This window comes from Vanacampus margaritifer, chromosome 7 (assembly GCF_051991255.1).
Source record: "Vanacampus margaritifer isolate UIUO_Vmar chromosome 7, RoL_Vmar_1.0, whole genome shotgun sequence".
Lineage (NCBI taxonomy): Eukaryota > Metazoa > Chordata > Actinopteri > Syngnathiformes > Syngnathidae > Vanacampus > Vanacampus margaritifer.
The window spans coordinates 1,258,255-1,281,960 of NC_135438.1; the positions used below are offsets into that span (position 1 = coordinate 1,258,255).

The 23,706-nt window shown below is 40.1% G+C and overlaps 3 protein-coding genes across 11 annotated transcripts in view; 1 reads left to right on the forward strand and 2 right to left on the reverse strand.

Moving 5' to 3' along the window:
• Nucleotides 1-22: 22 nt before the first annotated feature.
• Nucleotides 23-3,309, reverse strand: pin1 (peptidylprolyl cis/trans isomerase, NIMA-interacting 1). Its single transcript, XM_077570143.1, has 5 exons — nt 3,142-3,309; nt 2,022-2,107; nt 1,584-1,692; nt 1,408-1,518; nt 23-420 (listed from the first exon to the last, which is right to left on the reverse strand). The coding sequence occupies exons 1-5, from the start codon at nt 3,197-3,199 to the stop codon at nt 311-313; spliced, it is 474 nt and encodes a 157-aa protein (XP_077426269.1). The 5' UTR covers nt 3,200-3,309; the 3' UTR covers nt 23-310.
• A 35-nt stretch (nt 3,310-3,344) lies between these two features.
• ubl5 (ubiquitin like 5) lies at nt 3,345-4,925 on the forward strand. The gene is made up of 5 exons (XM_077570144.1): nt 3,345-3,512; nt 3,763-3,831; nt 4,024-4,107; nt 4,372-4,409; nt 4,744-4,925. Exons 2-5 carry the CDS (start codon nt 3,776-3,778, stop codon nt 4,785-4,787), a joined length of 222 nt encoding a protein of 73 aa, XP_077426270.1. The 5' UTR covers nt 3,345-3,512; nt 3,763-3,775; the 3' UTR covers nt 4,788-4,925.
• A 195-nt stretch (nt 4,926-5,120) lies between these two features.
• The window catches only part of vav1 (vav guanine nucleotide exchange factor 1), a 32,130-nt gene continuing 13,544 nt past the window's right edge, over nt 5,121-23,706 (reverse strand). For 6 of the 9 annotated variants that reach the window (XM_077570131.1, XM_077570130.1, XM_077570129.1 and 3 more), the window contains 28 exons: nt 21,958-23,669; nt 20,640-20,732; nt 20,442-20,558; nt 18,629-18,745; nt 18,249-18,307; nt 18,102-18,167; nt 17,928-18,036; nt 17,652-17,744; nt 17,487-17,555; nt 16,103-16,303; nt 15,918-16,013; nt 15,427-15,495; nt 14,898-14,984; nt 14,460-14,545; nt 14,231-14,366; nt 14,048-14,157; nt 11,735-11,836; nt 11,535-11,629; nt 10,940-10,962; nt 10,806-10,842; nt 10,344-10,480; nt 9,304-9,369; nt 9,136-9,167; nt 8,812-8,922; nt 8,099-8,186; nt 7,771-7,897; nt 6,251-6,402; nt 5,121-6,184 (listed from right to left, as the gene is read on the reverse strand). In XM_077570131.1, coding sequence (XP_077426257.1) covers nt 6,131-6,184; nt 6,251-6,402; nt 7,771-7,897; nt 8,099-8,186; nt 8,812-8,922; nt 9,136-9,167; nt 9,304-9,369; nt 10,344-10,480; nt 10,806-10,842; nt 10,940-10,962; nt 11,535-11,629; nt 11,735-11,836; nt 14,048-14,157; nt 14,231-14,366; nt 14,460-14,545; nt 14,898-14,984; nt 15,427-15,495; nt 15,918-16,013; nt 16,103-16,303; nt 17,487-17,555; nt 17,652-17,744; nt 17,928-18,036; nt 18,102-18,167; nt 18,249-18,307; nt 18,629-18,745; nt 20,442-20,558; nt 20,640-20,726 — 2,526 coding nt within the window. In that variant the 5' untranslated portion in view covers nt 20,727-20,732; nt 21,958-23,669 and the 3' untranslated portion in view covers nt 5,121-6,130. The remainder of the gene's footprint in view (nt 6,185-6,250; nt 6,403-7,770; nt 7,898-8,098; nt 8,187-8,811; nt 8,923-9,135; nt 9,168-9,303; nt 9,370-10,343; nt 10,481-10,805; nt 10,843-10,939; nt 10,963-11,534; nt 11,630-11,734; nt 11,837-14,047; nt 14,158-14,230; nt 14,367-14,459; nt 14,546-14,897; nt 14,985-15,426; nt 15,496-15,917; nt 16,014-16,102; nt 16,304-17,486; nt 17,556-17,651; nt 17,745-17,927; nt 18,037-18,101; nt 18,168-18,248; nt 18,308-18,628; nt 18,746-20,441; nt 20,559-20,639; nt 20,733-21,957; nt 23,670-23,706) is intronic. The other 3 variants (XM_077570134.1, XM_077570135.1, XM_077570136.1) reach the window with 3 other exon arrangements.

Consider the following 23,706-nt stretch of genomic DNA (forward strand, 5'->3'; position numbering starts at 1 on the left):
ACAGACACGTACAATAAAAAAAAAAAAAAAAAAGGGGGACTTTTATTTTGAAGGCTTGACAGTTCACATGGAGGATGGCGAAGCTTTCAAAAGCGGCCGCAACGTCGTTAACCATTTTTGTGTATGCAGGAAAACTTTCAGGGTTTTTATTTTGTTGACTTGCACATTCAAACATCTGCGCTCTGATCTGTTCTATTGCGTCTTTTGTTGTTGTCAAATATTAGGATTGGCCTTGTGTCTTTGAACCATTGTGATAAAGCAGGATGGGTACGTGACGCATGCGTGCGTGTGTGTGTGTGCGCGCGCGCGGTCAGCCGGTGCGCAGGATGACGTGCACTCCGGAGTCAGTAAAAACAGGACCGCTCATCTCTCCGGTCTTCAGTGCAAAAGAGGCGTCTTCGAAAGGCTTCTGCATTTGACCTGAGGTGGACAACACGCACACGCACGCGCCGTTATTTGAAAAGACGTTGCAGCGCTCCCCCTACTGGTGCCAAAGTGCAACTGACTTTTAAAGAACCACCAAAAATGAACGCACAAAAACAAAGAAATACGTGGAAAAATATGAAATTGTAATCATTGTAGCTCATTCATTTTATTAATGTGCAAAAAAAAAAAAAATTGTTTTTTTTAATAGAAGAAACTATATTGTTGATGTAATTTTGTGTTTCTGTAATATGCGATTGTAATATTTTATTGTATTTAGTTGCAAAATACATTTAATTCTAATAACTGCTGCTTTTTGCCAACATATTTGATAAGAGTTTTCTAAAATAAAATGATGAATTGTAATAAATAATACTACTGTATACATGATTCATTTTTAAGATAATTATAGTAATAATGTCTTTTTAAGTTGCATAATTGTAATAAATTGTTTATTTTTTTATTCAAACTCAAGTTTAAAATTAAACATTTTGTTGAATGCAAAAAAAGAAGAAAAAAAAGATTTTTTTCCTAATTTTGACTGCATTTAAACAAATAATTTTGTTGTATATCTTGTTTATTTTTCAGATATACTACAGTAGCTGTTTTTAAATATACATGTGTAATGTTAATTTTTTATTGAAATTACATTTTATATTAAACAATTTTGTTACATGCTTTTTAAAATGAACAATATGTTTGTAATATTTTTTTTATAATTTCTTAAAAATTTAAAAATGATTCATTTAGATTAACGTTGTCATTTTCTCAATTTAAATATGTATAATTGTTAATTATTTATTAATTTTGTTTAAGTTAATTTCAAGCCACTTTTTTGAATAATACTTCATTTTTCATGCAAGTTATTATTTTAAATGTACATAATTGATGTATATATTTAATGATTGCACATCCACATTGCAGTGAATCGCTATAATGATCTTGCATGCCTATTTTGGTCATCCCGTCCGCTCGTGTACCGACCTCTGCCAAAGAGTCCCAAGTCTCCGCCATTCTTAGCTGAACTGCAGTCGCTGAACTGAGAGGCCAAGTTCTCAAACTTGTCCTCGTCTGACTTGATCAGCTCAATATAGTCTGAAAGGAGCATCCATAAGAACAGTCAGGATAAAGTTCACCGGGAGCCGACCTTTGTGACTTACTCTGAATCAGCTCGAGGGCCTCGTCCTTGGACCGCGTGATGTTCTGCTCGCGCCAGGAGGACGGCCGGCGGGACTGGTTGTGCTTGACCAGCAGGTGCGAGCAGCGCACCTGCCATACAAACCACAAAACGGACAATAAGGGCCGGGCCGGCCGGGAGGCTTTCAAAGAAAAACATCTACAATTGGATCATTTTGTTGTATGCTTTTAAAAATGAATGGATTTTAAAGACCCTTTAAGAGGGTTTGAAATGCGTTTCTAAAACACGACTGATGATCATTGGAAACAAAAAGTGTGGCAAGAGATTGTTTGTTTCTTATTTTTCAGATGCAAAATATTCAATCGTCATCTCATTAAGAAAACCCTGACGATGGCCGTGTCGTGCTTTGTTGCTGGAATTGAAGGAATTATGAACGGTTCCAAACAGCACATGAACGGACCTTTTCTGGCTCCGCGCGGGAGTCTCCCGCAGCGGGTCGTTCCCACTGGCTGGCATTGGTGACGCGGTTGAAGTAATACACCTTGCCTGCAGACAGACGAGAGTTATTTACTACTTTCCTTACAGAAAGAGCACTAAAGGACTCCAAGGAATAGCAGAGGAAAGAGCCCACGGAAGAAGAAAAGGCTCATTGTGAACAGTGAAGGACGAATCGGTGGCAAGTCACGGTGTTATTATACATACGTGGCTGTAAGACATTTCATTGTAAGGGTAAGAGCCACTTAATATTTTTTTTCATATTTTTGCAGGTCTTGGTGCACAAACAAGCGAATGGCGCATCAATTTAACAACATCTAAGATTAAGTTTGGGTCTTGTATTTATATGACAATCGCATTTTTCATGAAGCATTCTCAAGGCATGAAAACGTCGTCAAAATCATTTTAGATGTAAATGCTTCATATCGTCTTTTTATTTATCTATTTATTGTAAATGCTTTTATTAACACAATTCAACACAACTTTAAATTCTATAACATACAAACACGTCTTGCAAAGATACCTGACAAAATCTTTGTTCATTTTCAAGATGGTACAATACAAGAAAAAAAAAATAGACATTTGACAAGAACACAGGTCAACAATCTTTGGATATTACACAAATGAAGCATCATAGGAGAAAAACATCTAAGAGATTTGACAATTTATTTACTTTAATTTTATAGCTTTGAAAATGTATTTCAATTCCAGAAGGAAACACACAAATCTGGGGTAGGACTTGGAACATTTTTGTTTGGGAACCTTTATATCGTCTTCAGGTGAGCTCGTGGGGCGCAGTGACGTCACGCGGGCCCTGGGCGGATCGACTCGCACGCCTACATCGTTTCCTAACTTTTATAATACACAAATAAACTGTAATTTGTCACATTTTACCACACTTACAAGTCATATCACAAGTGACCTCACGTCGTTTGAGTTTTAGCTGGGCTAGCTTAGCTAAGCGCCAATCAATCAGCCGCAACGCTGATTCGGCTGCTAGCTCCCAAGCTAGGTTGCACATGACATCGCGTAGCAAGCGAACTAGCGAGCGGGTTTACGGCCTCCCGTCACGCCTGTTTGGTCACCTGAGTTGCGGCTCATTCTCTTCTCCCAGCCCGTTGGTAAAGCCTCCTCGTCTGCCATTGTTTTTCCCTATCCCGTCGCAGGATTTCCTCCCAAAAGTGACAAATCCAAATGGAGCAGCCGTGTGCCAGGGCGTTTGCAACACTTTGCGACAACCACTGACGCATTTACGGCTCTTGGATTGTTTTTCTCCTTCACGCCCGCCTAATAGTTGGTGCGTGTCAGCCATTGGCCGGTGGGAGCTGTCGATCATTTTTTTGCACCTATTTGATTGGTTTAAACACGCTAAAGCAGCTTTCGTCGATGGGAGTCTGGTCAAAGACAGTAGCGTAGCGTTGAAACTTAATTTTGTAACTCGGCTGCGGCGTTTGAGGTAATATTGACTAGTTTCTCACACACACACTAGTTGTAATTTTAAATAAATGGTTACCATTTTAACCCTCAAGCGTGCCTACTCTGAGAAACGTTTGCGTAAATAACACATACAACTGCATTAGCATGTTAGCATGCATTCAACGAAAGATTTGCGTTTTAAATCTTCTTGTTCCCGTAACATAACATATCAATGATCTATGCGGTCAGTGTGTGATGCTTTAACACCCGTGACACGTTTGCCTTGACAGATCGAACGACAAGATGATTGAGGTGGTCTGCAACGATCGGCTGGGCAAGAAAGTCCGGGTAAAGTGCAAGTATCCTTCACGTTGAAAGCGGCCGAATTGGATAACATAATCGTACGAATCAATTAACGCATATTTAACTGTTCCATCCAAGGAAAGAAAAAAACGATTTGTAATTAATCTAAGAATGGATTAATTTTGGATAAGGGTCTCGTACTGGCTACGACATCTCATGTGCACTTCCTCAACCAGTCAACTTTCCAGCTCTGAGGACACGATCGGAGACTTGAAGAAGCTCATCGCAGCCCAGACGGGGACGCGGTACGACAAAATAGTCTTGAAGAAATGGTAAGCAAACTCCATGGACTTCCTTATTTTAGTACGAGGTGGCAAAGGTAGATGGTCGGAACTTAAAAATAAATAAAGATACTTTCGGAGAAGACAATAGAAGTGTACTGTCCTTTCATCTATTTTTTGAACCGTATGATTTTTTTTATTATTGTTTTGGGATAAATGTGTAGAATTTACAGGACTGCAACAGTCAGTTGTGGCCGTGCGGCTCATGTACGAAGGTCCTCTTTTCATTTGTGTTTGACTGCTTTCTCTGTGCAGGTACACCATCTTCAAGGACCACGTGTCACTGGGCGACTGTATCCTTCATACTTGACGTGCTGCTGTGCAACATGTTGACATTAGAGATGCACCGATTTCCAGATCGAGCGTACAATTACTGTGACGAAAATGTGTTTCGTTTCCACATGGCACATTTGACAATTCATTTGTTTTAGAAGAGTTCTTGCTACAATTCCTGTCGTTGTAATCCATTTCAACAGCGTGCAACAAGAAATTGACTTGTGACGTGGCATCGCTATCGGTGTGTGCAATAATCGGAGAATTTTTAGACGTACCGATACTGGTCCTGGTGCATCCTTACTTGATGAAACGTAAAAGTGTATGTGTTTGACTTAACCGTGAGGCTTCCAGATGAGATCCACGACGGCATGAACCTGGAGTTGTACTACCAGTGAAAGCAAGGCTCACTCTGTCAGATGACATCATCAGTATTTACAAGGACAAACAAACAATACTGTGAGCGACATGACGTTGTTTTTTTTTTTTTAGATATTTTGGAAATAAAGTGGTTATTTACACACCATCGTGCAAAATGAGACTTTGATTAATTTCCAAAAGGATTTGCTTGAAATAAACTTGGGGGCCCCACAACACTGTGGTGCGACCATAAAATCAAGTCTAATGGATCATCCTTAAGGAAGTTGTTGCCACATATAAATAAAATAAGGATTATTGTGGTGAGAAAAATTAGTGATGTGGCTCCCCTGAACGAAAACAGAAACAACACATTGTGGAGTGACCACGTCATAGTCTATTTGAAATACCGTTCTCGTCTGCAGGTGTAAATAATAAAAACTGTTAAACCGGGACACATGAGTAGCGTGGCGCCTCTGGGACATAAAAATAGACGTGCACAACACTGGAGTGAGAAATTGTCGGCACATATTAACGATAAAATCAAAATGACTTTTACAGAGGAACAAATAAGTAGTGGAGCTCTACCAAAACAAACACGGACTGCAAAAGATTGTGGAGCAAACACACATTGGAATCTACTGTGAATCCGATTGTCGTTAAAGAATTGTCTACACAAGTAAAGAACAAAATGAATATTAGAGGAGCACATAAATGGCAGAGCTCTTCGGAACAGGAACATAGAAGTACACAACATTGTGGAGTGACCACGTCAAAAGCTGACTGGAATTGTTAAAGAAGCTGTTTTCACACAAATACAATATGAGGACTGTTAAGGAAAATGGCAGAACAAGTAAGATCTGGTCTTCCCCTGGACATGAACATGGACGCACACAATGTTGTGGACTAACCACATGTCAGAATCTACTGGCCGGAATTGTTTAAGAAATCATCTATACATAAACAAGCTAATAAAAACTAGTATTACTGAGAAGCGCATAGATGGCATTCATTGCTCTCTCAGAATTCAAACTTCGACATAAACAACATTGTGGATTGACTACATGTTAAGAGTGTAATGGATTTAAGTTGCCTCCATGTATTTAAAAAAAAACAATAAAAGATGACTAATGGAGAATGGCAGAACAAATAGCTACTTGGAAAATAAACACACAACATTGTGGAGCAACCACATGTCTACAGGTGTGCAACTTACCACATCAAGTCATACCTCAAATTAAATGTATTGATGAGGACATCCCAGATATAAATGTTGTTGTTATTTTGACATTCTAGGAGAACGCAGTGACTAAAATAACCCCAAAAACCTCCCACAAGACGATCGCATGATGAGAAGACGTGCATGGAAGTCCCGACCAGCCGGTCAGCTGTAGTCCGAGTAGTCCTCGTCCACGTAGTTGGCAGGGAAGAAGCCCACCTGGGCAACCACAAAGGCGTGATTGTGTGTCCGTTGAGCATTTGTTTGGCGTTTCCCGGCGCTCACCTTTCCGTAGACTTCTCCTTTCCACCAGCCGCTTTGGCCTTTCCTGGACAGGATCCTGATGGTGTCGCCTTCGCGCAGCGACAGCTCCGAGCGGTCGCGGGCCGAGAAGTCGTACCTGGCCCTCGCCATGCCGAAGGTGCGCGCGCCGCCTCCTGCCGTGCGGCGTTCACAGCGAGCGCATTGGGATGGAAAAAAAAAATTGAAAAATGAGGGTGCGACAAACCAGTGGATTCCTACCTTGCTGACCTCCGTTGATGTTGTCCTTTGATCATTTTCACATTCTATGAAGACGCAACAACCAAAAAACATGCTTTTTTTTTGTTGCTTCAAATGTCCATCCATCCATTTTGTACAGAAACATGTAAGATGTTTATAACTTGACATCATTAAAAAATAGAATTTAAATATTGATTTACAAAGGATTGCAGCCTTACAATTGTTAGCATTAGCTCGATACTTTTGTCCTGGTTGACAGTGTGCTCAACCATGTTACCTCTAAATTAGAGTGTAATTAAATTATTTATTGCAACTATTAAAAACAGAAAAAACATTACCTGCTAAAATAACAAAAAAACGATCCAATGTTTTTTTTCTTCTTTAAATAAAAATGTATATGAATGTCTGCCAAGAAGTCATGCAACATTAGCATTGATAGCATCGTTAGCATCATTAGCGTTCTCCCAATATTTTTGTCCAGGGACCCCATAAACCTATTCACTGATTAATTCATTTTACAATACGAATTTTCTAAAAAAAATAACTGCTACTTCAATTTATCTTATGAAAAAAAAAATCTTTATAATTTTTTATTCTGCCATTTGTTTTGCCTAAAAATATTCCAGAAAAAAACCATGTGTTGTGTTTAAGGTAAAAGCTGTCAAACGATTACATTTTTTAATCAGATTAATCACATTTTAGAATTTCGATTCATTACGATTAATCTCTTAATTAAAAAGGCTTTTTATAAAAAAAAAAAAAATGTCCATGCACACCTGTTAAGTGTTATTTTTGTCGACATTTAATGTTATGAAGACGTCTTCAACATTTTCTTATCTACTGCACACGATCCTCCTCCTTTTTTTCCCTAATCAGTTAATTACTTGCATAATTTAAAATGGGGAAAAATGACCCAGATAGTTTGACATGAACAAATATTCAGAATTGGCAAACGCTTATTAAATACTTGAATGCATGTCGGTATGTTTATTGCTCAAATACAACCTGTGCTACCTTTAACGCAGCCACCCGATGTCAAGCTAAAGGAAAATCTGTGGTCAAATATAATAGTGTGATTCATCTGTGTTAATCCGTGATTAATGTGATCATTTTTGTGATTAATTAATTAGTTAATGCGTTAAAACTTAAATAGCACAAAAACATTTTTTTTTTTTTTTTAATGTGAAACAAACCCCATCGAGTCACACGTCATAACAACGGCCCAGAGTAGATCTTTTCAAATATGTTATTATTTTCTCACTCTGCCCTAATATGATGACGCAACGACCTTTTTTGGCACCAACCTTTGGGGGCGTCGCGGGGCTTGTGGTCGTTGCTGTGCTGGGCTTGCTTGTACGGCGTGCTCAGCGTGGTGTCCACGTCCTTGACGCACTCCTTCAGGGAATTCTGCTGGTAGAACTCAATCATCTCCTGCAGCAACACATACGCCAGCAAGAGTTGATCGTGGCTTGTTGGGCAGATATGATGGAAAAAAAAAAACACTTTTTGGAATCTCTTGTATACTTTCTTAGTTGTGTGCCACAGACATGTTACCGAGGCAGCGTTTGGAATTGGACATAAAGAAAGCGCAATACCAATATGTCTCCCTCAACGTTGTCCTGCCAAACTCACCACCAAACCTTTGAAGGCCTTCTTCTCGTTGATGCGGAACAGGCCGTCAATGGAGGTGATTTTGATATGTTTGATGTCCATGTTTAACCTGCCAAAGTGGAACAATTACCGTCAACTTTTACCGGCATTATTGCTAAATTGTAATAAATGAGGACAGGACAAATCTTGTTAATACAGGGTGTCACCCCCCCAAAAAAAAGATGTATGCACTACTTTGGCTCACCATTACAAGTGAACTAATAAAGTACTAATAATACCCCCAAAAGTAATCAAATACGATCGATGAGCTCCATGTGAAGGTGGTTTGTTTGTGTTTGATGCTCTTAACTTCAACTTGTTAAAGATTGCAGTAAATACATCAATTCAAAAGGAATACCAATGTGTGTTGGTCAATAATCTGCCCTGTTTAAAGTGCTTTGCCGCCATCTTGTGGTATCTATTTGCAATTACAAAAAAGAAGGATTTCAATGACTCATTTATTTAGGCTAATGTTGTTGTTTTTCATGCCATTAAATGATCTTAAATATCCACATCACCACTAATGACCGGCCAAGCCTTTAAAGTCCAACAAAGTGTTGAAGCTGATTGGAAGAATTCCATTTTATGCTTGACAAGAAATGATATGAAAGCAAAGAATTGATTTCAATCAGATCGGTGGTAACATTTGGATTACTTTGTCGTTTGGCATTTCAAAGGCACGTGCCGAATCCTACTTGATGCTGATGGCAAACTCGCCGCCGTCCTTCTGCCGCACCAGGAAGGTTCCGTCGAAGCGAGACATGAGCAGGTTCTTGGCAGCGGGTCGGTCCATGTTGCCCGCAAACCTTCGAGCGACACATTAGCAATGAAACAAATTTCATATGAATGACTTCAATCAAAATAAAAGTCATATGTTGAGAAAGGAAATACAAAAAAAAAAAAAAAAAAGTCAAATAAGGAGTCTTTTATAATGAAAATGAATAAATGTTTACTCGGATTAAATGGCTGTACTAATACACTATGATATGAACGCATTAAAACTAAAATAACGAACTCACCAGCTGAAAGCAGACAGGTCCGGTGTGGGCCTCTGCGGGAAAAGGCGAGATCACACCAACGTTAGCTGCTAAACTTTTTACTTGACTTTCTAACCCCTCATTTTGATGGCACATAAAAAGTCTACACACCCTTGATCAAATGTGAGTTGCCGGGCGGTTTATACTCACGCATGAGAAAGGTACAACTTTGCGGCAGGGGAACCAGCCCGTCTGACCTCCAGTCAAGTTTCTGCCCTGAAGGACACGACGGTTTATGTTATTCAAATTTTGCTTGTATTATTTAGCGACAGAAATACTTAACATACCTTTTCTTTCATTCATTCAATTCAGTTCATCATAACTTGGAACAATTCAATCAAATCAAATCATTTAGATGCTATTTTCATGGGGAAAAAAATGAATTGATATAAAAAAAAATATTAAAGCTGTGCTAATAAGGAAAAAAGTTGGAGTGATTTTTATTTTGAAACCGTGGCAAGAACAAAACATATAGATTGTTCAATAATAATTAAATTCTTATTATATATTTCATACATTGTAATGGCTATTTTTCGGGCTAAAAGTGGGACTGAAGTCGCATTTTTGGGGAAAATGTCTTTGACAAAAACCGAGACCAAGAACAGCAATAGCTCGGACTCGCGCCCAAAATCCCTCATTTGGTGTGGGTCCGAGCTCTACTTTTAATAAAGTGTATACAAGTCGCACCTGAGTAGAAGTCGCAGGGCCGCCAAATTCAGAAAAAAAGTGTGACTTAACAGGCAAATACATATTTTTAAACATGATTTAATTGTAATAATATAATAGCAACACTATTTTTTTTCCAATTAAATAAATAATTTAGTCATTATTCAATTTAAATATGCACTGATAATATCAAAAAATCAATACTGAAAGTGTCATTAAAAAATACATTGTTAATTATTTCAAGTTAATGTAACGCTTATCTACAAATAATATAAATTGTAATCAATTAATGCAATGAATTATTTCAAATTTGAATGACTATTTCGTTAACTACATCATTTTACAGATCAATAAAGATATATCTAAAAATAAAAATGCTGTGAACAAAACATCCTTCATTCAATAAGTGAATGCAAAACGAAGCGAAAGTGGTTTGAAGTGAGTTTTCCCGTGGGTGAGCACGCGAGCACGCCGACTTCAACCACAGGCTAGAACACGCCACCGCCACGACACGGCCCACGTACCTCCCACCACGACAGCTCCGCCTCCGCCCGCGTCAGCTCCACCACGTCGCCCTTGGAAAGGTGCAGCGGGCGGCCGAAGCTGGCGGGCGGCGGCGGCAGGCCGAAGTACTCCTGACACGCCTCCATCTTGGGAAAACCTGAGCAGATCGCACATCGCTGATGTAGGATACAATATGATGCTTTATTATATACATCAACAACAATAACAATTATTTTTAATTCCACTTCTTCTACTATTAGTTCATTATAAACTCACAATAGAAATGATATTTAAAAAAAAAAACGGAATGTGGTTTCTTCATGTTATTGTGTGAATGCCGAAAGTCAATCTTTTGCACAATTGCTGTGATGGTACATCAAAATCTTAATTTGACTTCAATAAATCCTTTCCCCTGTAAAAAAAAAAACCTTCTATTATTGCCACGATGAAATTGACATGAGATTTGAGGCCGTGTTTCTTACCGATGCTGGCGTTCCCCGAGGACTCTTGTGTCCTATTCTGAGGGCGGCAAAGAGGAAAAGGATATTATTTGTGCACAATTACTTCAGCACGTAAAGATGTCAAATGAACGCTCAAGTTATCATGTGAGACTCACTTTTTTTGCAGTAGTTGCATGGTCTGAAAAATGGCAAACGTCAGAGATCATTGTTGACAAATTGACAGCAACAATAAATGGATGAAAATCCCTTTGCTTTTTTGTGATAGTTTTAGAGTTTTAGGGTTATTTTTTGTGATTACTGCAGCTTAGCTGGAATGTTTTTTTCCTTCCGATTCGTCATCTGTAGCGTGTCTGCACTATACTGCCCCTGGTGGTGAAAGTGCGCACACCAGAATGAGCAGCATAATGCTCATTGAATTATCATGATGCAGAAACTGTTTTTTTTTTTTTTTAACATAACACATAACATACATGTTATCACTGTATGTTTTTAAAATCAAATCAAAATACAATAACGAAGAGTGCTTTTTCTTATTAAAACATTTTTGTTATTGTTAAAATTATTTTATTTTTTGGGGAGGAAACTGTCTCAGAAAGATGATTTGAGAAACAAGTGTTTTGAGTTGATGGAACACACATCTTTATGGAGCTTTAAACTTTTTTAGGTGGATCCATCAGTTACTCGCAGGTTTTCATTTTGGTCCCTAATCCCCTGAAAAATGGGAAAAGACTTCAAATGTAAGCCACTGACCTGAGCTGCGTCCACAAGCGGGCAATCTGCCCAAGCACTCTTTGTGGGCGGCCATTTTGCAGCGTGCGCAGCGATAGCCCTGGAAGAAAATCCCCCTGAGGTGATGAAAGAAGGAGACGAGAAGAGTGAAAGTGAAAGTGAATTTGGATTCGCAGAGTGAGCGGGGAAGTCGCGCATCCGAGACGTGCTGGACTCAAGACCTCAGCATCATGGAGCACGCCTTGCAACACGCCGTGTCCTCAAAGTTGTGCATCTGGAAATCGTGGTTGTTGGCCGTGGCGTTCTCGGGACACATGTTGGACCTGCCCAGACATTTAACAACATGACACTTGGTTGGAGCACACTTGAAAAGACACAGCAAGTCTGCCATTTTGCTCTCTAGCGACCATTTTAGGTTCATTTTGGCCATTTCCTTCAAAGGGGGTCTTGTCCTATAAAATCAATCAACCCCCCCCAAGACAAGTTTCACTGAGCATCATGACATTTTGCCAACATATCTTATCATGACTAGGTCCAAAAAAAAAAGTAATGCCCGAAAAGATACGAGAAGTCTGCCATTTTGCTTTGAAGCATCCGTTTTATGTTCAAACAAAACAAATCAGCCCCCAAAGCACTGAACAAAATTTGCTAGACATGACGAGATCCTCAAAAAAAAAAGTCTCAAGAGGCTGACCATGCCTGACGAAGACACACAGCAAGTCTGCCATTTTTGTCCGATGAGGACATTTGAGGCTCATTTGAGTTGTTTCAAGAAGGTCTTTTAAAGACGAACTCTTCCTGCACATCAGATTGTGTCCGATTGCTACCAACTTTGAGTCGACAGATGGACAACGTTGAATTGCAAAGGATCCAAGTTGCTGTCATTGTGTGTTGGGTAGAACACGAGAGCGAAGATTGGCATGTCATAAAAACATGTCGATCATGAGCAGACCCACAAAGAAGCCTCAAGAAGCCATGATGGAAAAAGCACACAGGAAGTCGGCCATTTTGGTTCACACTAGTGTTCATTTTCTCAATGAAAACGAAACTAAAATATTTTTGTCAACACACATTTTTCACCGGACTAAAATTAGACTAGACTAGACCACAACCCTCACTAATAAACAATAATTGGGACTCAATCAGTATGCATTTTCATCAACTAATTACAATGAGATGAAAATGTATTTCACTTAATAAAGAAAACAAATTTAAGGACATTTTAGTTCGTGAACAAAGACGAGACAAAAAATATAGGATTTAGCAAAATCTTGTCTCTGCTAATCAGTGTTTTAATTGGAAAAAAAGAAAATGCCGGTAAACGGTGAAACATAAACAAAAACAAAAAAGAGTCAATTAAAGTTATAACGTAACATTAACCCAATGGCGATAACGTTCCAACACTAATGTTAATCCGACTGCTAACTAATGCTAGCTAATTTATTAGCTCATAGCATGGAGCCATAGTAGCCACTTGTTGATATAGTGTCATTGCGTGTCAAGTTGTTCTTCATCAAAAAGATGAGAGAAAATTCTGTGTGAAATCGTTTTCGATTCCAAATGTTCAACATAATCTGCTGACAAAAATGATTGTCCTGACTAAAATGTTGACAGCTTTTCTTGACTAAAACTAGACAAAAAAAAAAAAAGATGTTTTCATGGACTAAAATAAAGACTAAAATGCTAGATTTATAGTTGGCTAAATAAAAACAGGATGATGTTGACCAACTATGATAAAACCTAACAAAAGTGTGACTGAAACCGGACTAAAAGCGAGCCTACATTTAAAAATGCCGGATAAAATGAACACGAGTTCAAACCGACCATTTTAAGTGTCCTTCAACGACAAACGTCCTCTGGATTTTGCCTAATTGCTCCCAGATTTGAATCACAAAAATGAGACAGACGGTCGGCTGCGTTTCATGACTGGCCATAAAACAGCAAACAGGGATGTGATTTGACCAAAGTGAAATTATCTGAAAATTTAGCACCCAGCTAGGTCCAGGGCAGTGCCCTGGTGGGGGGACAAGGGGGGCGAAGCCCCCCGGAGCTCATGGGTTTTCCGTGTTTTTAAGTACTTTCAATGCACTCACATGACAAAGAAATAGACAAAACAGCAGCATAAATGTTCAATGTATATTGAACTATCCCATATAAAATGGCAGTTTTAGTCAACTCAAAATCAGTCACATTCAAAAACATTGGACTGCCTTTGCTTTTAAAAACTATCACTGAGAATATCATCATATCTAACTAATGTGATTACTAAGTTAACACATAAATAATGTTGAAGAGTTCAAATTTCATGACCAAATGAAAAGTAACTCATATTAGAGCATACCACAAATGTCTTTGTTATAGCAGAAGATGTTATCTGTCGGAGTCATGTGCATACACAATGAAATACAAAAAAAAAAAAAAATCTGATTTTTTTTTTTGGGGGGGGGGGGAGATAAAAAAAGCGGAATTCCGCGAATTAGCGGAAAAATCACATCCCTGAACACATGAAGTCAAATTGCACTTTTGGAACTCACTGCGCCATCTCAAACTGCTCCAGCCATTTCTTCTTCAGTTCGTGCGTTTTGAAGTACAAGTCGTAGCCGCACTTCCCGTAGGAGTCCAGCAGGAGGAAGAGGTAGGACCACTGCAGACACACAATCCTTTCTTAGTCGGGTCTCCTCTCTCGGCTGTGGGGACACCCCGGGAAAGAAGCGCACCTTCCTTTTGTCCTTCTCCCCCGCCGTCTCGTCTCGTACTTGGTAGTGCTGGAGTGTGACGATCTCCTTCAGCTCAAATGTCTCGCCGCTCTTCTTCTTGCACACAAACATGGCCTTGTCGAAGAGGAAGGCGTACCTGCAGGTGACATCACACAACATCGGATTTAAGAGTGGGGGAAAAAAAAAGAAAAAAAAGAAAAAAGCACAGTGATGAAAAGAAAGGACTCACCTTTCCTGTTTGGACTTCTTCTCTGTGCTGCAGATCTTCAGCTCTCCGTCCATTTTGGGGCGGCCAAACAGGGCCAGGGACTGTGACTGTGCGCATTTTGTCATGTATAGAAAATGCAGAATTACTGAAAATAATCATCTCAGGCATTTTAATCACATTTAAATGGATTCAAAAACACACACACAGTTGGGTTTACATGCCTAGTGGGGACATTCCATTGACATCATGCATTTCCTAGCCCCGCCCCCGACCACCAAAAATGATTGCCTACCCCCATTCCTTACCCTAACCTCAACCATAACCCAATTCAAACCAAAACTCTAAAACCAAGTTTTGAGGTTTGGACACATGGGGACCACCAAAATGTCCCCACAATACACACACACACACAACATAAAGTTTTTCCGAGAATTCTACCACATGAGCTTCCTTCCTTACCAAGTTCTCGATGGACATTTGGAAAGTGGTGATCTGCTTGAGGATCTCGTTGTCTCGCTTGACCTCGTTGACACATTGCGCCAGGTCCTGGCGGGTCAAAAGACATTACTAATGCACATACAGTGGATATAAAAAGTCTACACACCCCTGAAAAGTCTACTAGAAGAGACTTTATTTAGGCACATTGAATTGGCGGCATGGGTGCGCAAATTGCAATTTAACATTGAGTTTGAACGTGACTGGTTAATTCAGAATGCAGCCACATCTCCAGTTTATGAGGGTGTGCACACTTGTGCAACCTCATGATCTCAACATGTTTATTTTTGACTTCTCTCCTCCCAAGATTCCGTTGTTAATTGGGTATGCAGGTTATCCGTCATATTGATTGTGGGAAAAGTTTCGGAATGTTTGATCTCGGTCTCACTGTCTTACGTAACAGAAAAACTTGGCACTTGAAAAGGGGTGCGTAGATTTCTTATATCCATGCATACGCACATAAATAGAGTAGCGCACACGTGCACAAACTCACTCGCATTGCATCGAGAGCCGTCCGCAGGTTCTCCTTGTCTGTCGGCTCGCTCGTGTGTTTGACCAACTCCTGGAGATACAAACAAAGCACAGAAAAAACATTTGAACAGTTCAATTGGATTCGATTAGAAAGTCAAAGAGATATCGTAAACCCAAAAACGTGTAAATACGTTTTTTTAAAAATACTTTGTCCGTCACTCTCAAAAACATATTCAATCAGAGCATACAGATGGCTTTGATGCATCTTTTCAGTCTTTATTATAAAAAAAACATATTTTTATTTTTTATTTTATTTTTTAAAATATGGCTGTCCAGAAGCACACAGTTGTTTATTAAGCTTTGGTTTATTTGTATTTTTTGAAACAGTGGCCAGCGACACAGCTATTAGCATTAGTAAAGATATGTTTTCATTTAATTAGATTTTTTTGACATTTGCAATGTGTTCAAAAGAATTCCACCGTAAATAGCGTTTTTTAATATATCGCTCGCTACCTGCAAGAGCAGAGGGTATTTGAGAATCCTCTGCATGGGCACCATCAGCAGATCCCTGAGGGTGAATCTGCCATTGTTTGCTCTTTTGGAACACTCCTGATAAACAAGACACAATCAAACGCGTTCTTCACCTCAAAGTGCAAAAGAATTCCACAGAAAAAAATCCAGTTTGGGGAATTGCGCACCATCAGCTTCATGCTGACATCCTCTCTCGTGCTCGACAGCGTGTCCAGATGCTTGGTGGCCGTTTCCACTTGGCTGCAGTAGCGGCCGTACAGCAGGAGCCTCTCCTTGTAGTTGACAAACACCTGGTGAAGGTTCTTGGCTCCGTTCCCCACGGAATTCCGGATCTCGCCCAAAAGCTCTCGATGTACGCCGGCTAAGTCCTGCGCGCGACAGTTTGTGAAAATAAGTCATCACTCGATACGTACAAAGCAGTACAGAAATCCATCCATCCATCCATCCATTTTCTTTGCCGCTTTTCCTCACAAGGGTCGCGGGGGTGCTGGAGCCTATCCCAGCTGGCTTCGGGCAGTAGGCGGGGTACACCCTGAACTGGTTGCCAGCCAATCGCAGGGCACACAGAGACGAACAACCACACTCACAATCACACCTAGGGACAATTTGGAGTGTTCAATTAGCCTGCCATGCATGTCTTTGGAATGTGGGAGGAAACCGGAGTACTCGGTGAAAACCCACGCAAGCACGGGGAGAACATGCAAACTCCACCCAGGAAGGCCGAAGCCCGGACTCGATCTCACGTCCTCTGCACTGGGAGGCGGACGTGCTAACCAGTCAGCCACCGTGCTGCCCGCAGTACAGAAATGTATGTCAAAAAAAAAAGAAAAAAAAGACTCTTGCTAAAGTAGACATCCGGATATAGAAATCAAATGTACTTAAAAGCAATGCATTCACCACAAATCATTTTTGGAGTGAGCTCAACTAAATAAGGTGAAAAATACAGAAATGAGGTGTGTGAGTGAAAAGTCACCAGACAAATACAAATTTAAGCACAGATACCTGAAAAGTATAATTAACTCATTTGCTCCCAAAAACGTATAAATACATTCTATTTTAAATAATACCATGCTCCCAAAGACGTATTTCTACGTTTAAAAAAAAATTAAATAAAAAATGCTAGAGCATACAGAAAGCTTTGATGCAGTCTCTGAACTGAAGTAAATGGATGAAGCAATGGTAGTTATTACAACAACAACCAGCAGGTGGCATCAGAGTATAAGAGATCAACCAGGGCCATGTTGAAAAAAGCTTTCTCCCTAACTGTTTTAAACAGATTCGTGAATAATGCTAAACTCAGTTATATTCTTATGCTAATTGCGGCAAAACGGAAACAGATAGAAATATACTTTTTTTTTCTGATGAAAGAAGAGGCTCTAATGTTTCTTTTGGTAGGTTCCATGTTTTTAAAGCAATAGAACATAATATTTTGTGGGCCAAATTCAGTAAAACAGCCGGGAGCGAAGGAGGTTGCTTCAGCGAAAAGGACTGCGAGTGAATGCGTTAAGTTAAGTAACAAAGTATTTGTGCTTTGTCACTTCCCGCCACTACCTGTATGTTGACAAAGATGCTCTCGAGGTCCTGAGCCTGGAGGAATTTTTCCAGAGGTTTCTTGAAGTGCTGATGATGATGATGAGAAGAAATGAGCACCACAGCTACCAAATTTGGCGCGCGCACGCGTGTGTGTGTGTGTGTGTGAGTGTCGATGCGTCCCACCAGTAAAATAGATTCCAGACTTTCCGAGTACTTTTCTTCCGTCTGTTTGATCTCCTGGAGGCAGCATTCCCGCTTGTCCACACCGGACTTCTGCTACACACACATTCAGTTGCCTAAGCTCATCGTGAAGACGGCTTCAAGAGCCGCGGGAAATGTGCCAATTGGGTCAGTCATTAAACCGCTACAATATGATCGGCAAATCGAGTCGATTAAGTAGATGGGTACGGAGTTAGGCGTGTAATAACGGCGATTGGTCGGCGAGTATACTGTCCTCACAATTTCGGGTTGTTGGACTGTCCTCATCAAGTCTTCATAGATCTCGTCCCCTTCGGCTTCCGCGTCGTCCACGCAGTCGTACAAATCGTCCGCTTCGTCTACCGTGTCACTACACGACAACGCACATGTTACACACATTTGCAAAGATTGTGCACTTGACGTGTGTTTGCTCACTCGATCTGGTCAGACAGGCCATTGTAGACGTCGTCATCACAAATGTCTCCTCCCAAAGGGAAAGGTCTGCAGGACAGCGTTCATAACACACTTAGCATGCGTGCACTACCTTTAGTGGGAATTGTTTAACAATAAAAACGTACTCACTGGAATCCTCTTTGTGTAGCAATGAGTGAGTGAGACAGGATGGACAAAGTGCTAAGCACCTGCCACGCAAGAAACACAAAAAAGAATACAATGAAATGATAAGCTATTGGAATTTGCATAATCAAAAAAACAAACAGGTCAGTAAATAAAAGACACTTTCCATTTAGCAATCATCAAATGCAATTACACATGATTTGAACCACCGTCACAATTGCCGCCTCTGAAAACAATATTAAGCGTTTATTTCTTTTGGCAGAGTTGATTTTTAATGACTCAACATTAGTTATGGTAAAAGAAAGAAAATGAAAAAAAAAAAAAATCAATTAAATGAAGTTTAAACAAATATGCCAAAAAAAGACTTAGCAAGCGCTGCTAGCTACCTTGGCAAAGTCGCGCACGTCGAACAGGTCGAAGGCCTCAAACAGTTCGCTCTTCTTCATCTGGAACTTGTTGTGACACACGCTCAGGAAGGTCCGGATGTTCTTCAGGCACAGGAACTGCACAAGGTTACAAAACACACGTGGCGTCTGTAAAGCTGCCGTTTATGTTTCATTCATACACCGACGTAACGATACACGTTTTTCAACGTGGAAGAGAGTCAATTTTTTTTTGCATAACTGCAATGATGAATAGACACAGACAGAGGTCAGTGTTGCAGCACTTTCTTCAGAGCCGTTGCTAGAGAGAGTTTGGCCAACTCGCTGTGATTGGTCAACTGCTGGTCACATGACATATAGACGCCATGTTGTTACCCTGTTGGCCAAACTCTCTCTATCGACGGCTTTGACTTTCTCAGATAATAAATGTGTCTTTAATACTGTAATGTACCTATTTTATATAAAGGTTTAACCATTGAGATTGTTTAACTCTTTGACTGCCAGACGTTTTCAGAAAAGGGATGCCGTGGGTGCCAGCCGATTTTAAGCATTTTGACGGATCTTTCAAGGTCCACAGAAAATTATGTGTTTAGACTATGGAAACACACATACTACCAAATGAAAAATTGGACTCTCATCTTTCATCAGAAAAAAAGTTTGTTTGTACCTTATTCCGTTTTTCAGTAATCAACAATAGAAAATGGTTAGTTTCACCTCTGTTTTGAAAAAAACGTCTTTTAACGTCTTTGGCACTCCTCCATAGGATTTTACTAAACGTTATTTAACGTTTTTGGCAGTCAAAGAGTTAAACAAGAGGGAAATGTGAGAAAAATCCCAACAACCATCCAGCCATCCAACAACGCATTTTGACTTGATTTTTCTTTTCCATGGTAACTTTTACTCTTGTTTGTCAGTTGCTAATAAAACGTGCGTTAAGCGCTGCGCATGAGAAATGAGACACAAAAGAAGGTAGCGAAAGAAGCAATACCAATAATACCAACCACAAAAGTAACCGCGCAGAGCGCCATGCACAATGCTACCCACATGTTGACGGTGGGCGGGGCATGACATTTGACATAACTTCCTGTGCGCGCCAGTGTGTGTGTGTGTGTGTTAAGCTGAGTGGGAAGTGTCGCTTGAGAAAAGAGGAAATGCTGAGTCGCAACTGACACACATCCATGTTCATGTTGGCATGTCGCTGCCCCACAGAAGACACGACGACTAAACTCTCCGTGTCTGGAAAGGCCTCCGCTGTTGTGTAACAACATGAATGTGTGTGCGTGTTACAGTGTGTCGCAGTGTACATTCCTGAGTGTCCTCGTCTGTTATGACCCGGAAGTGTCCTAAGTACGATTATCCCCACAGGGGATTTCTCAAATGTACACGTTTATGAAATGCACAGACATGCGCATAAACGCAGATGTGCACGTTGCGCGCGCGCGCACACACACACACACACACACACATAACAAAAAATTTATTAAACATAAATGATGTAAAATAATAAAATCGAAGGCCTACTAGAAAATCTGAACTTTATTTGGGATTCATCAGCTGCGCTTTAAATGGCGGCAAATGTGCGCTGCCTGACTCTCATAACATGAGCTTGAAAGTGATTGGGGTACAGTAATTCACAACACATCACTAATTACAAGAGGGTGTGCACACTTGTGCAACCACATTATCTCAGTTGGTTATTTTGACTTCAGAACCCTCTTGGAAATATTTGGATTGATTGATCTTTGTGCCATTTAATTATATGATAAAAACTGGCATTTGAACAGGGGTGTGTTGACTTTTTATATGCATGCCTTACCTGGGACATCTGCGGGCGCAGGTTGATCTCTCTCAGGTTGACGGCATGAGGCAGCAGGTTGTTGAGCAGCTGGCACAGCAGCACGCCATCTCTCAGGGCCTGAGCTAGGTCGCACACCTGACACGCACACACATGCACGATTCCTTTTTCAAAGCTAATGGCTAACGCTAACAGATTGCTGCGCACGCGTGACTTCACCTGCGCACTCTCCCACGTGACGCGGTGCGTCTCCGGCAAAACGCGACACTCGATCAGCCATTTTGCACACTGGCGCCACAACTCCATCTTGTCCTGATAACAAGCAAACACTCTCCAGCAATCAATTGTATTTCGTGCCATGTCATGTGGAAATTTGTGTTGGACAAAAAAATAAAATACTCCTGGGATGTTTGCAACCTTGAATTATGAGAAAAAAAAGTCTTTGAATCCTTGAAATATCAACTTTAAATATAACTTGAAAGTACAATCACAAAATAAAACAAAAAGAAAGTGAAATAAGAATATTCGTTAAGTCGGTGCTAACTTCCTGTTAGCATTTGAATGGGATCCTCCTTTCACTTTTAGCATTAGCGCTAGGCTAGCGATGCTTTAAAAACGAAGCATGCTCTGTATTTAAATATACAGTGGATGTAATTCATGGCGCCATTCCACCCCCCAAGAAACTGTGGCGTGTTTGGGGCGAACGCTCCACACTAAAAGGGAAGATACAAGCTGAAAGACGCAGTCTTTGTTAAAAAGTCAGGGTTCTTTGAACTCTTCTGGCCATTAGTGGAGCATGCATGATGTAAGAACAAAAAAGATCTTTTGAAACATGCATCTTTAATAATCTAAGATTGTTGTTTTTTTTTCATTCATTCAACAGCGTTATGCGCTGCTTTTTGCGGCCACCGCTTTGCACTCATAACTCAAATTTCTGCTCAGCTTGTATCTCAAGAAATGTGTAAGTCAGGGGTCGAGGTTAACAAGGCCAACTGTATTCATGTAGGGTCCTGTGTCCATCAGTAACACATTTTTGCTATTTGTGTCCGGCTCGGGCACAGCGAAAAGTGATACTACTCTTTCGTCTTCTTTATATTTCCTGTCAGTCGGGATGCCCTGTGGCGCCATACTGCCCCTCACAGGTCAGTCTTGGTACTGCCACAAATACAGTTTTGTGTGTGGTGTGCTGTGTTAGTCATCTGGAGTAAATCAAACACTTTGAGAAGAGTAATCACAAGCGGTTTTCTCCCATGTCATGAGTAGGATCTCTTGTATTAATCGTAAAAATCTTAAATCAGTTTAAGATGGACAAAGTTCCTATGCGTGTTCGTAAATGGATCACAAGTCCCCTACTATGTGGCTAAAAGGAAGCTGTTATGGCTACAGACTCAGACTGATTGATTCAACTTTTACTTCCTGTACGTCTCCCCAATATTTCTGTTCGCGACGTAATAATTTTCCGTTCTGATAAAACCGCCCGCACACACAATAGACAGCCAGGAAAGAAATAATGAGACGAAGAAGCCAACAAGCTCACCTTCAAAAAGTTCCTCGGTGTGGACGGCGGCCTCTCGTCGGTGACTTCATTGTCACATTCTGCCGATCCGCCTCTGTTGCGCGGTGGGTGTTCTTCGGCGCCGTCGCAGCACTTCCTTTTTCCTGACACGCGCAGTCACGTTCACGTAAAAGCAGGGCTGTTGCTACGGCGACACGAGCGGCAGACTTAGGTGTTAGTTAGTCAGATGAAGTCAGACGTGCAGTTTATAGACTCCACTTTCCGTGATGATGCAGGAATCACACAATGAAGAAAGGAAGTGAAAGTATCTGGAAATGAAAATAGCAAACAAGGCTTTTTTCTTTCTTTTTCAAATCTAGATGAACAGCAGGCCGCCACCGCAGTCATTTTATTATATTGAACATTGTTTTTGTTAAGGCTGAATTTTGGATTGAGACATATTAGATTTGTGTACCTTTGATTTGATTCTGATATGCTGTTTTTTTTAAAGATAAAAAGGCAAGTCATATTTTATTCAAGATGAAAACCTGTATTTTATCGCAATGGCTTTTTTATAAAATAATCATTTGCAATGTTTTTATGAATATTTACATTCTTTGTGGGAATATGAAGTGGAGTTTTTATTTGAGAATTGTTTTTATTTTTATTATATTAAGCCTTGATATTAAGAAAAAATGCACATTCCTCCACGATAAAAAGTGAAGTCTAAAAAAAAAGCTCTTAGGTACAATGATAAAATCATTTGAAAATAAAGTACGATTTGTTTTTCAAGATTAAAAGTATTTTTTTTTTTAGATAAAATGCATTTTTTGTGTGAATTTAAAAAAAAAATATGGGAATAAATTTGTTTTTGACATGAAATGCTTCAGTTTCTCAAGATTAGCCTTTTTTACAATAAAAAATAATAATCATGTTTTAATGTGGGAAAAACCCTATTATGATGATAAATTCAAAAAACAAAACGTTATTGTTTTTTCAAGATAAAAAGTTACGCATTTCTTTTATTATATATTACAGTAAATGTCTTTCTAGATAAAGATTTGATTTAAACAGATATAATTTTATGAGAATGAAATTGTTGTTGTTATTTCCTACGAAAATCATTTTGAGAATGGCATTTTTAGGGGTAAAAACATTTACTTTGGAAAAAATCGGTAATCTTCTGAGAATAAAGTATGGTAGCTTCTTGTGAGCGCATGGACAATACTGTCACCTGGTGGCTGGAATGAGTAAGTGTTGCTAAGTGTTGTATGATAAGTGTATGACCTAAACCAAGGCCAAAATGTCACTTGACTTCTTCCTTGTTTGTGGAGGATGATGACGAGCGTGCGGTACATGACGATTTTTGGGGAGTGGTGGACACTTCCATTGATTTATGCGCACCTTTATCCAGAATCTCACCAACATGTGATGGCTTCTTCCTTGGCCTGATCAAATAAAAGGCTGTCAACGTTGATTTTGTCTTTGAATGTGCGCCATTATTTACTTTCAAGCCCAGCATCCTTGATTAAATGAATGAACATTAAAATACAAATTCCAAGAACATAATGACTTGTTGCATGACTCAAGTGCATGCGCGTCTCACCTGTGACACGTTGACAGCTACATTTTCACACACACACACACACCCTTCTCCTCGTCTTTGACATGCCGGGATCTGCCTGGACCCGCTTCCCATCCCCGCGCTCCCATTGGCCGGTGCCGCTGCCTTGGTGCCGCGCCATTGGCTTCCCCTGCGAGGAGAGAAGTTGAGATTCAGACGGTTAATGA

What these genes read in the sequence shown, in the direction of transcription:
- ubl5 (XM_077570144.1), top strand. Translation starts at nt 3,776, where the DNA reads ATGATTGAGGTGGTCTGCAACGATCGGCTGGGCAAGAAAGTCCGGGTA. An exon ending in AAAATAGTCTTGAAGAAATG is followed by an intron (nt 4,108 to 4,371) that starts GTAAGCAAACTC and finishes TTCTCTGTGCAG; the next exon opens with GTACACCATCTTCAAGGACC. An exon ending in CCACGTGTCACTGGGCGACT is followed by an intron (nt 4,410 to 4,743) that starts GTATCCTTCATA and finishes TGAGGCTTCCAG; the next exon opens with ATGAGATCCACGACGGCATG.
- pin1 (XM_077570143.1), bottom strand. Translation starts at nt 3,199, where the DNA reads ATGGCAGACGAGGAGGCTTTACCAACGGGCTGGGAGAAGAGAATGAGC. An exon ending in GAGAATGAGCCGCAACTCAG is followed by an intron (nt 2,108 to 3,141) that starts GTGACCAAACAG and finishes GTCTGTCTGCAG; the next exon opens with GCAAGGTGTATTACTTCAAC. An exon ending in CCCGCGCGGAGCCAGAAAAG is followed by an intron (nt 1,693 to 2,021) that starts GTCCGTTCATGT and finishes TTTGTATGGCAG; the next exon opens with GTGCGCTGCTCGCACCTGCT.